General features: G+C 39.5%; 1 protein-coding gene across 1 annotated transcript; it reads right to left on the reverse strand.

The window, feature by feature from the left end:
* Positions 1 to 1,306: 1,306 nt before the first annotated feature.
* Positions 1,307 to 12,692, reverse strand: tgm2b (transglutaminase 2b). The gene is made up of 13 exons (XM_067587867.1): positions 12,463 to 12,692; positions 9,068 to 9,247; positions 7,647 to 7,865; positions 6,679 to 6,797; positions 6,110 to 6,238; positions 5,738 to 5,915; positions 5,440 to 5,572; positions 4,902 to 5,005; positions 4,575 to 4,814; positions 3,841 to 4,116; positions 3,598 to 3,758; positions 2,965 to 3,101; positions 1,307 to 2,202 (listed from the first exon to the last, which is right to left on the reverse strand). The coding sequence occupies exons 1-13, from the start codon at positions 12,470 to 12,472 to the stop codon at positions 2,052 to 2,054; spliced, it is 2,037 nt and encodes a 678-aa protein (XP_067443968.1). The 5' UTR covers positions 12,473 to 12,692; the 3' UTR covers positions 1,307 to 2,051.
* Positions 12,693 to 13,531: the final 839 nt, after the last annotated feature.

Raw genomic sequence — 13,531 nt, forward strand, 5'->3', positions numbered from 1 at the left:
TGTTACTTGAAAGGACTGATAATACTATGATACATGATTTCAGCTGGAGTGAAACAAAAAAAAAAAAAATCAGAAATATTTGGAAATGTTTCAACACAGTAATTAGATCTATTTCATTTGATAATGGCTTTTGTGGGTAGGCCATTTTCCCGTGGTTTAGCAGCACAAACTTGGTTTGTATATCCTTGTGTGTCTTAACTTGTTATGTGTGGTGAAACTACATTTTTACAATTAACACATGTTGTAGATGGGATGGTAGATGAAGGTTGTCTGCATCCCCGCCAAAAGGTGTTAAACGTATAACTGTTTACTTATATATAACAGTTAGGTCAGTTTAACCTGCCCCATACACTCCCGACAATAGACAATTTTGCATGTGCATTGGTTCCTTTCACTACACCAAACATCCTGTTCAAGTTCATGCTAACAGTTGACTGGCTGTGTGTTGCTGCCAGCTACTGTGCATCACAAACAATGCATTTTACAGTAGCTTTCCTAACACTTGTAAGTACTGTTTCTGACCAGCAGAGAGCAGCGCTGCCTCTAACCTCAGAAATAAATCAAACATGCACAACTACATGAATGCACACATGGAAAAATAGATTTTAGCAGAAAGTCATTTTTTAGGTCATAGTAACAGCAGTATAAATTCCACAGTGTGTAACATGAAAGACTTTGGTACACTATTGCATAATTAGGTTCAGCTGGAGCAGTATCACATTTGAAATTCACTGAAAAGAATGCCAATTACTTTCCTGTTTTTACACTCTTCTCTTCATTTCCTTAAATCCATTATTCCTTGTACTTCATGTACAGTAGGTCTACAAGCAGGACTGCAACCCTAAATGGTGGTTCACAGCACTGCAGTACTTTAGTAACATTGCATAACTGCAGATTAATGGGTTCAGTGCACCAGAGGAGGTAATCAGCGGTGACTGCAGGGAGTTCTTAAATAAGGTCACAAAGGACCGCTGAATAACTGTTGATTCTGTGTCACATTTGTTACTGTTGTTGTTTGTTTTACAGATTATTGTTTTCATTTCTGTTGTTGTTTAATTCAATTAAACTTTCAGGCCAATATCATGTTGTGTTTCCTCTTGCCAAGAGTGTCAGTTGTGTTCACAGACACTGGGAAACAGGGCCAAAAACAACAGGCATCTCCCTGCTCAGAGGAGGCATAGAGGGTACAGTCACTAGAAGCATGACAGGTGGTGAACAGGGCAGTCCGGGGTAGGGGCCATAGTAGACAAGTTGAGGAAAAGAAGGGTACACCAGGCAAAGGGGTTCAGGGTATAAATACAAATGATTAGTCACAAGTGTTATCTTTAATGTGTTATTGGCTACATACTACAGGCAAAATGTGAAACATTAAAACCAGCACATTTGCTACATTTGGAGATGCCCTCCATCTTCTGATTTTGAAAAATGTTTGGGCTGCGTGCTGTCTAACTTAATGCATATGTTCATGTTAATATTACTTGATCATTGTACATCAACAACAAGGTGAAACAACTTCACAAAGTCCACACCAGATGCTTCGTCATCTTTGCTACAGGCTGCTTTATGTGTTTGCTTGAAGTGTAAACTTAAAAATACATTTACATGTTGCATCTATGCTCCAGGTAGAATACATTTTGTCCAACATATTCAAGGTCTGTGTGAAGACAGTCTATATGGTTGAAAAATAAGAAACAATTATTTTAATTGTAGCACTTAGAAAATATAAAAATAGTACATAGTACTTATGATACTAATCATCACATCAGAATGTGAAAAGAGATGGTGGATATACAGTTTTTAACTTTTGCATGCACAGATTTGATTAGTTTAAATGAGTAAAAATGTTCACAGGTCACATAAAAATACTTATGGCTCTGAGCAAAAAAAAATTATCAATCTGCAGTATACAGTAAGTAAAGTATTTGGACAGAAAAAGCATTTTGTTTTAAACACTATGCAAAAAAGTAAGAATGATGTTAGCTAATATCAATTTAAATGTAAAACATGCTTCATCCTCTTTTTGTCTGATGGGCCGTGAAGGTTGATAAACTCTATTTTCCAATGATGACATTTCTGTAGCCCTTAACGTGACACAGCTTGTTGCTGTCGAAGTTGACCACCAGCTTTCTCAGCCCAGAATGGTTGGGAGTGAAGTAAATTTTAGCCTTGACTTCTTCCCCAGGTCCCACTGCAGAGCCCAGCCTGTAGGGTAAATATTTAAATATTAGTGACACGTACTATTAGTGCTTTATGACAGTCCGCATAGGATTGCATAAATATTTAGAAAATAAGGTAATTACCACTGACAAAAGACCTGTGACAGTTCTGACTATTTATGGAGACAAAGAGATGGAGCTGCAATGTTTGAACTGTTCACTAGACGAGTGAAGGTTTTGTTCCTTCTTAAATACACCTGAGCATACAGACACATCATCACCGTTCATGCATTCAAAAATCTAAAACTAAATTTATGCAAAGTAATTGATTGGCTACTCTGTACTCATTCAGTGAGCTCAAAGTATACAAATAACCTCATAAAGAGATCATTTTTGAGCAATAACAAGCCATCTCATCAGTTTTCTTGACCTGACTAAACAGTAGCACATCCAGTCATGCATCTAAACGCAGCATCAAGACCAGAACAACAAATAAATCCAATATAACACACATCTCACTGTTGGAAAGTCAAATAGGGAGGAAACATTTCCATTACACAAGTGTGACTAATGTTAAACAGCCAAAGAAGCCCATAATTTTCATTGTCATAAAAGCAGAGTGTGTTGGCTTGGTTGAGTAAATAAATAAATAATAAGTGACAAACTGTTAGGTGGGTAGGAAAATCGTCCTTCTGCATGCATGTTTATGTCTATTTAGTTGTGTTACAGTTTCTAATACATGACTGGTCAGTTGTCGCTCTGTGTTAGTGAAGAAATAACAAAGTCAAGTCGGAGGCACTTATACAACCTCTCAAAGATGGCGCGCCCCCCAGTCAGGTTGGCTCCCTCGATGCTGAAGCAGCAGTTCTCCAGCGGCTCTGGCAGAGGATTTTGTAGAGTGATCTCTGCAGCCAGTTTCCGATTCTCCTTCGGTTCACCCAGGATCTGCAGAGAACAGCCACCTCTGGGTGTTAACTGATGCAAGCCTCACAGTGAGTACAGCACAGTTTTGTTTTGGCAAAGCTCTTTTAATACATAGGAATGGCAGTTGGTGTCCTGTAATATATCTGTGCTGACATACTCTTGCAGCTCTTCAGACAGTAATAGTTGAACACTGTAGGCCACAGTAGCAGTAGTATGGCAGAGCTTCAATAGCATGGTATGGCTGATACTGAGCTTTTCAGAACATCAGCCAACATCAAGAAAACTTGTCACTAACATTGTTTTTCATGATTCATTAGCCTAAGTTTTAACATGTCAAATTAATTTTCATAGTTTTGGCTTTGAGCTTGCATTAACTTTAATCTTTTGCCACTGTTAGTGACCAACTTGTCCTTCCATAGTAATGACAACCAAAAAGATGTCCTGACTGGATTTTACACACTGCTGTCTTGTTTCTTAAGTCTACTGTAGATCTCTTGTTGCAGGCTATTGCACTTACTCTGACTTTGATCTCAGGATTATCCAGTACAATGTTTCTCACTGCCAGCGTTGCCTCTCCGGTGCTGTAGTCAACCAACAAAGCAGCCAGACGGATTAAGTTGTCCTCAGTGAGTGCGCTACTGTACTTAGAATAGTTCAGCTTTAGTGGGACCTTCCTCCCTGGAATAACACAGACAACATATACAAGCCTGCCAACTGTATATACATATTTATGCAAATGTAACACAGTGATTTGGCTTACCTGCTCCTGGTGAGAGTTCAACATTGAGCAGATCTTTAAAGCCACAATTCTCTCCCAGAGTCCCATTGTAGGACGCAGCACAGGATCCAAACACCAGGCGGCACTTCTTGACGCTGTCTGTCTTGTTAATAACCTCGGCATATACGTCAAAGTCGCAGCCCTTCCTCATCTCTGATGAGGGTTTGATAGTGAGTTGTAGGCCTTGATTCTGCTGCTGATGGAGCAGCTTGTTTTGATGGTTGGCCTTCTCGAAAGCTGCTCGCTCTTCAGCGGAGCCTAGCATCATAAGAGCAACAAAATCACACATTGAATAACAGAAATCTCAAATTTTAAGTTTTAAGGTTTGCCATTGAAAATAGTCAATTTCTATATATGTAGCATAGCAAATGACCTGTACAATGAAGCATAAACCTGACCTTCCCAGACAAAGGCAATGTAGAACTGATTTTATGTATATTAGGAGTAACACAAATACAGATAAGGAATGTAGGAATTTACATAGAAAGTGACCTTTGTGTGACCTGCTGGTGTTCGGAGGACGTTTGTCATCTTTATGGTGTGTTGTAATAATATACACTATTTGTGATTAAGGCCAACTTAGCGTCCTAGTGAGCACTCTTGTGAAAAGTAATAACTTTTCTTCTCAAATCTCAAATTGTGGAATGGTTTGTATCATATTGTTATTAACTGAGATGTTTGTTTACATGTACAGTAGGAACAGCAGTGTTGTCTACCTTCAGAATACTTGTAGAGATGGGTGATGTCCTCTCTGTCGTCACTGCCTACACTCTTCGTACTGATCTTCTGGCCCACCACTGTAGAGGTAGTGACTTCTGATGTGCTGCCGTCTTTTCTCTTCATGAAAGTGATGACGTCAGCGTTGACCTCAGCAAAGATAAACGGGGCATCATACTTGAACGTGAGTTCGCCCTCCTTGATGGCCCTGAGCGGGACGGGGCCGCAGCAGTACACTCCTAAAAGAAGACACACTTTGGTGAGCATCTCCTTTGATAAATAGGATAAAAAGGCTTTACAGGTTCTTTAATGCAGAGAGTTGTTACCTCCACTTTTCTCCTGGGGTGTGGGGTCACTGGCCTGCCAGCCGTTAAAATCAGATTTAAGGTCAGGCCTGGTCATCCAGCTCTCCACCCAGCAGTGATAGTTCCTGTGATACAATACACACCATCAGCTGAATCCCTATTTGATACATTTTCTGTTTTGGCATGTATTATGTTCTACTGAATTCTTAAGCAATGTTTTCTGATTACTTTCATTTCAATTTGAGATTACATTGCCATATTTGAGGTATAGAACATAAATGAAAAAATATATACATACAGTATATACATACTGGATTGCATTTAATTTTTCTATGCACCCTTTTCAAAAGGAGCATGATATCTGACACTTCAAATGGCCTTCTGAGTTCCTTACATTCACTTTCAAATAATTCACAGTTATCCAGGCAATCCTAAATTCATTTTTTTTGGAATATATTAAAATCAATCTACCAAATATGTGATGTGTGTACAAGAGCGTTGTTACAACCCCTCCTTCTAATGTAGGATTAAAAACATAAAATTTAATAGGCGTTCTGACCAGATCATTTCTCCAGATTTCAAGAGTTTTCCATTTTCATCGATGTAGCGTTCAATCATCAGGTTGCTGTTGCTGTCGTGGGCTGACCAGTAGTTGGTGACGACTCTGCAGGGGATGCCAAGTGCTCTGGAAACTAACAGAGTACAAAAACAACTTACGTCAGTATTGCAATGCTCGGAGGAGGAGCAAAATCTATGTCATCACTGTGTTTTCACATATATGTTGTTGTGTCTTTTTGAGAGAAATCAAGTGTGTTTCCTTGTGATAGGCTCCCAAGTTCTGCACTATCCTATCTTACTTGTGCAGGCGACTGCAGCAAACACCCAGCACTGTCCGTAGCAAACAGGCTGACAGGCCTGTGTGTCCCAGTTCCGCAAAATCTCCACACTGCCCCTCCAGGACATCGGGCTGACACCTCCGTCATACTTGCCTGTCCAGTTTCCCAGCACCACTCCTTTGTCATCATTACAATTCACCTACCAAGCACAGGAAAGGAGTGTAAAAAAGTATTTTTTACATATGAACTCCAAGCTTTTCATGTTTAGTTTAACTATGTCATTGGTAACACTCACACCTAAACCTTTCTATGCACATAAATAAAACAGCAGCAACAAGTATCTATTTCTAATCAGAAAAGTGAATGGAAATAATAGAAATGAATATGACATACCATAGCACTAAGCACTCTGGACACGTAAATGGGATTTCTTCTGCCTGAACAGTCTTTGCCAGGATTACGCAGACATTTAGGATTCATATCCAAAATCCTCAGACAGATATCGAGGATTCCAGTTTCAAACTGTACAGAAAAAAACAAGCAGGTGTTACTGCTGATCAGCTGTTTGTCAGTGATAAGACATGGGGCAATCAGAGTGAGGTTAATGGTCCAACATCCTTTTGAAAACCTTTAAAAAAAATTTTTTTTTTGATTTTTAATTCTACCATGCCGTAAAGTCTTGATAGCTGCATGAGTAATGCACTAGTAATGCCAGGCACTTTATCAGACCTAAACTGTCTACTGTTAGATACCAATATCTCAGTTCATTTCAGTGTCAAAATGATAGTGTGTTTGCCATTATGTAACACACCGTAAATCAATTGATAGGTCTTGGATATTTTCCTGTTATCAGGATACAGTAAACATGATTCTTTCACCACTCTGGCACAATGTTGGCTCTCCAGGATAAATATGTGTGAATGATGAGGTGAGGCTGAAATCATTAGTGTTGGTGTTGGTACCTGGCCAAAGTTCCAGGGAGTAGGTATGGAATGTGTGTTGGAGCCTCGAAAGATGATTCCATCCTGAGACAGAACATACTCTTCCAAACTCTTCTCATTGTCCATGTATACTACATCTCCTGTTGCCAAGAGACATCACAAACACTACAATAAATGTTCCAATTCATGTCAAGACTGGTACACATATCTTCATTTCCTGGAAACTCAAAAGCACAAATATTCTCACCTTGCAAGTTTTTTCATAGTGAAACTTCTACTTAAACTGCATCAATTATTTTTTTGGCCACATGGACTCATTTTAAAGAAACATATCAGCTTAAAAGGTGATAATATAACAAACTTGCTAGCAAACAGTTACTTATTTACACATCCAGCAGACACGGAGCAACATTAGTGTTCAGTTGAAGTTGTGCCTCTGGTAGCCCTGACTGATTTAAGTCCAATATTCTCTCTTTTTTGGTTTCCATCAACTCTTGAGGGAGATATCTGGATCTTTAACTATTAAATGCTTCACTATATTCACCAGCATTTGTAGTTGCTGCCATTTGAGCTTACAGTGGGTTTTTAGAGCTCTTTCACTGAAAACCTTCTGCTGCATCAACCAACCAGAAAACCAAAACAATGATCTGAACGCTGCTAAAGCTCCGTAGAGCTGAGGGGAACTGCAGAAACAGGTGAATGTTTTGCATGTGTTTGTCACTTTGTGAGCCCCCTTTTAAATAGATGTAGTCATTTGATCCATTGTTAATATAAAAATATTGATGATAGCAGCTTTCATTTAAATTAATTCACTAGCCCAATTCCCCATCAATAGTTTTTGCACTAAATTACTAGCATTACCACTGGTCCTGAATAGCTCCTGTCATAAGCCCCACCCTGACATGAAACTCCATCAAAGCATTTTGTAACCTTGGATCACTACACAAGATCCACTACACGACAGCTTGACATATGGTCTGTTTACTCACCTTGGCACCAGGGGTTAAAGAGCAGGATAAACTCAATCTGCCTGGATTGCCCCAGGGTCAGGGTATAGCGGCCTATAGGTGCATTAGGGGCAGAGCAGATAGACAGGGCCACCATTTCTCCAGGGGGACTGGTGACAGCGGCGCTCCAGCAGGAAGTGTCAATTTTGGCAGACAGACCAAAGGAGGCCCTTGTGCCATACTGCTCAGAGGGTTGAGGACCTGCATGAAACAGTGAATATGGTCAGAGTCCTGAGACTGCATTTGGGAAGAAGCCAGGAGATTTTAGTGAAACATTTGTGCCTGAGGAATGGAAACTCAGAGGGTACACTTTCACTGTGTTCTCAACACTGCCTAAATTTAGTTCAAACATTTCTGGAATCTCTGCTCGTGCATGGACAGCATAACTGTGGAATAGCACCCATTTATGACCAAAGTTGACTGGGACTCAAGTCTCCCTCAGCGACCGCAGTTGAGATTTGAGTTCTGGTAAGTTACATAAACCTAAAATCATTTGTGTTAACTTCAGTCCCATGAGTCTGTCACTTCTTCCATTCAGCCAAACAAAATCAAGGGCTCTTTGATCACTTCCGTCTCACTGGAATGGATTAAGGATTCCACTTAAACCCATTAAAATGTACTTGACTTATAATGGTTGATAGTGTTATCTATGATTATGCACATGCCTTCCTGTTGGCAAGCAATATTTCCTGTTTAAACAGTTGGATTTGGTGGCAAGCAGCAGCTGTCTTATCAAACTCATGAGATAACAAGTAACAAACATAAGAAGTCTATCCAAATACGAACTGAGGAGGAGAAACAGATAGTTCCAGGGTATTTCTAGGGTACTCTGAGGGCAAATACACGGGAATACCGTCATTGCTATCAACAATAACCCCGAGAACAAAGAGGGAGAAGTGGAAAAAAATAACATAACATCTTACAGTTACTGTAAGTGGGCTCAATGTAACAGTAGCTGCACCACTGACAGCTGAACAAGGGAAAATTACATCCTTTTCCTTTCCATCAACATCGCCACTCCTTTCCCCCTCTTACCTTTGAAATCACAATAGGTAGCAAAACATTATAATGCAAACAGAACACAGCTACTGTACTAGGTGTTTCCAATTTGCCCTTAACTTCCTAACAGGACACAAACACAATGCTTTCTTTCAACCTCTGATCATTATAGGATTGTTATGAAGCACATTTTTCAAATATTTGTGCTTTTTTTTTGGTCTGTATGTTTTGATGAAGTGCCTATGACCATTACACAGTCCACAAACAGAAACCTGAATATTTTAAAGGAATAAAGAGGTATACATTTACATTTAATACGACAACTCCTGATAGATACACTGCATTCATTTACCAAGCATAATTAAGAAAGATGCAAAAGTAAAGGGGTAAATGAGGTGTATCACCTGTTTCTGCAATGCAGTCAAGAGAGCTGACTCCAGGTTGGTATGTCCCTGAGCGGAGGTACAGGCTAATTGTGAATGGCTGGCCTCTCCTCACAATCAGACGATCTACACCGTTGAGATCAGTACGATGGTCGGTGTTGTTGAGCTCACACTCCAGGTTCCAGCGATCGATGTTGAGAGCTTAAAAGAAGAGAGAAGAGAAACATATTCAATATTCAGTGTTTAATTTAGTACTCACCTTTACAAATGACCACACCTTGAGAAAGATTTGTGCTTATAGTCAATGTGTTACAGTATTTTGCAAATGGAAAATACCAACTTTGATTTCTTCAAGAATTCTTGTAATTTTCTACAATTTGCTGCACAAAATGCCGCAAAGCAATAAAACTATTTCAGTATAATAAAGTTTGTAGAAAACATACACTTCTTTTTGGCTCCTCAGTTATGTTCTTCGTTCTCATCTTAATTTAATAGGAGAGTAATGTATATGTTTATGGAGCCCTTAAAATGCCACAACACACTCTTAATGAAGTGTAAGTTGTAAAATTGTTGTAAAAGTTGTAAAATCTATAGCTATGTATAGGATACAGGAAATTTAATAGAATTTATGAGATTCAACCATCAAATAACTTCCTTATGTCAGACTTATGGTAAATTAACCAGAAAATTGTGGTTAATGACAATCTGGAATTTTTTGCAATGCGGCTATAAATGTGCTTATGTATGTTTTCTAAAAGTGAGTCACTTTCTTTGCTAGTTTCAACAAGTTAACTTTCACAATGACTTTACTTAAGTGTGAGTTGAGTTATTTTTAAAAAACAGAAATGTTTAATATTTGTTAAGGTCTACACATTCTGTGTTGACTTTGGAATAAACTATGAACAGCAGGACACTTACAGTCATTTCTGGGAAGATCATTTTGTTTCACAAGGCTTTCTGTATGGATTTAGCAAGAGGTAAACACAGACAGACAGTAACTCCCTGTGAAGTGTGCTAAGACACGGCCGCTCCTTGTCTCCAGGGCATACTGTGACTAAGAATCCCACCCTCTGATTTCCTGTTTGTAGGGAAAAGTTAGGGTCCTCCTATACAATACAATGCTTCCACGGTCCTCCTGCAGCCTAACCACTACCTGGGCTGCTCCATGACAACTCAAGAGGTTGACCGTTCCCCATTTATTAAGACTTGGTGTTAAGAAAAGCCCTGGAAACAAGCATGAGGTAGTAATGTCAAGGTTGGGCAAGAGAAAACATAGACTAAGCTACAGAGACTTCCTGCTGTTTTACTACATGAAGGGAGATCATTCCTCAGTATTTCTTAGGCTCTGATGTTTTACTGATCTAGACCCTGGTTCAGTTCCTAATTGGATACATGTTAGTGTAACTATTTGGAGCAAATTCCTTAAAGATGACAACGCTACTTATCCTGCGACAGCTGGAGATTGTAGTCAGAGGATTATTTGGGCTTTGCTGTTTAACCTATGCATTCTATCCAGTCAGTTCACACATTTGTTCTGTGCAAATATCAAATTAATATGAGCTTCACATTGGAGCACAAATACTATTTAACAGTTTATTGAGGAGCCATCTGGAGAAAGAAACATCTCACTGGTGTCCAAGAAATTCAGATTTATTTTTCACTCGTTCTTTTTGAAGAATAAAGACTTTGACTGTACTCGCAGAGACCAGTAAAATGTATCCTCAGCTTACAGAATGTGAAAACCATTACAAAGATTAATAACATATGGAGGTATGTGACCCCAAACAGTCAGGAACAACAGGCACTAGGAAACTGTTGTCATCCTTTCTAGAGCGATTCAGGGATCTTACTGTGGCTACACAGTTGGTATAAAAGAAAACCCATTTTGATTAGCTCCCAGACCACAGTGCAGCAGCCTGTGTTGTTTAAGGTGAAGCAGTTGCAGTGTGACAGATGAAATGCATGTGTGACCTAAAGCTAAAGTAGAAGAATCTCACTGATTTGCAGTTATATAACTGCTAGCAGCACACAATGCTGTAATATGGAATGCATGGGCAGAGATTCCTCAGCCTTGACCCAGCCTTCCCCACTAACCTTTACATACTGTACACGCCCACACTAGTACACGCCCTCCCCCAGCCTACCCCACACTGACCCCACACCACAGAGGGACTTTCTGAGTGAGCAGCTCTGACGCCAGCATTAACCTAATAAGGACATTAAAACAACTACCTGTCGTGAGCTGGGCATTAGCTGGTACAGTAAACACAATTTTAATCCTGGAAAAATAAATATGCTAACCCCTGTCTGAAGAAGAACTTTTCAGTCTTTCAGTCTTAAACCCATGCTGACCTCAGAGCTCTATTACGGGAATTTTAATCTCAATTGAATGCTTGTCCAACAGATGGAAAACAGGTGACACTGATTCATAAACAGGTTTGCTTATTCTACATGCAAATTCTGCAGCAGCAGTGCAGCAAAACCCCCTGAGTCTGTTTTATGAATCAGACTAACTAGTTCCAGTTATCCAAAGTGTTCTGTTTAATACACAAACTACATGCTTTTTTACTACAGAGTGTCAAATATCTAAACTACATGCTTTTTCTTCTACAGAATGTCCAGTATCCATCCATTTCTGGTATGTGACACCTTTTACCAACACAGACAGATAAACTTCAACCGTTGGCAGTGCTTCAAAGCAAACTGGAAGTTTGACAGGTTTCTGTTCAAGGAGGTTTGGATGTTTTCAGAGAGGCTTAAGGAAAACTATTTGTAGGCTGGTCTCCCTATAAAGATAGCAGCAGTTAACTGGAGGCTCCAGCTGCTCTCAGTTGCTATTGTAAGTGTCAAACTCCCAGGGCAACAATCATCGGCTGAAACATGAGGGCGAAACATTTTTCAGGTTGCATAAATCTTCAGATCTCTGATGAACCTGACACAGCATGACACAGTTACTACTGCAGCACTGAAGCCAGTAACACAGGGTGATGAAATGTGTAGGCTGTGACACATCTGTTATTAACTGACATCATGCCCACAGCAAGCTCAGTTACAACAATGAATGAAAGTTTCCTCTATTCACTTCTCAGTCAGTGGCTAAAAAGCTGGAACCTACACACCACCAAAACACACTGAGAGTGAGTTACATGTAAAGTTACATCCACACAAGCACCCAATTTAGGAAATGGTGGGAACATCAGTTCGAAAGGGAACTGATTTGTGCAAATAAATAAACATTGATTGTGTCATAATGAATACTAGTTATGTAATTTAATCCGTTTGGAAAATTACAAGGTCTCACTTGACTATTTAATGGAAAATAGTTTCCATTCATGATTTAAAACCACTGATAATCAATGACAGGTTTGTTTAAAAAAACAGCCAGGATACTATAGGTAGGAGTCAGAGTAACTTACTTTGAGCCATGACTGTGTTCGTTGAAAGTCTGTTACCAGATAATTTTCAGCTCCAGAGAAAATGCTGTGTCCTTCTTAGCCGTTATCTCGGTCTTATTTGTAGTCCTCCTCTTGCCAGTCTGGCCGAGGGCGTGACGCGACCCTCCCCTCACACGAAAAAAATCAAACGTACCGCATGCAAACACATGCACACAAGCGCATACATGCTGAGTTGTAGCATCTCTGTACATCCCCCAGTGATTCACCACAGACTGCACGTCAGAGAAGTGTTTCTGTTACAATTATGTCATTACCAAAGAAGTGCAAAAGTTGACCTTGTGTGGAGCTTTGGAAAAAAACATCTGCACCACGTACAGTAACTGGTACTACTGCTTGGTTACCAATGAATAATGAAGTGACACGGAATTATTACGTAGGCGCATTAGTATTGATTGCGCAAATCAGATCAAATTAAAATTGTTTTAAATTGGAGGAACGTTTGTCCTCGTTGGTGATACGCCCGTCCTTCCTGTGGTTTGGGTTTAGGCACAAAAAAACACTCGGTTAGGGTTCGGGAAAGACCATGGTTTAGGTTAAAACAGTGAAATGTGGTAAAAAAAAAATAAAAAATAAAAAAAAAATATCCCGTTTAACGACACTGAAATGCCCGACGTGACAACAAAAAATGTCCGGTTAATGGTCTACAAGACGTCCGGCAAAAAATTCCAGGAACCCCCTCTGTGCCAGTAAAACAAACTACTAGCGGCACAGAAAACCAGTCCAGACCAACAGCCTGTAGACTAACGGAATCAATAATTAATAGTAGGTTAATTATTGTACCGTGGCCAGTGCCAAAGAATAAGTACATTTCACTTTTGGACCTTGTGTGGAGCTTTGGAGCAAAAAGAACAATAGCTTATTGCAAAGGTCCAGTATAGAGTGCAGAATTGTTTCTGTATCCAGAAAATGCTGCTATCATTTTTAATGAAACAAATAACACACGTTATAAATAAACCTATAATTGTAGCTAATTTGGTAGCACTGGCTGATGGAAACCAAAAGTAGGTTACTGGTAAATATATGCTAAATA

The sequence above is a fragment of the Thunnus thynnus genome, chromosome 4, assembly GCF_963924715.1.
Source record: "Thunnus thynnus chromosome 4, fThuThy2.1, whole genome shotgun sequence".
In the NCBI taxonomy this organism is placed as follows: Eukaryota; Metazoa; Chordata; class Actinopteri; order Scombriformes; family Scombridae; genus Thunnus; species Thunnus thynnus.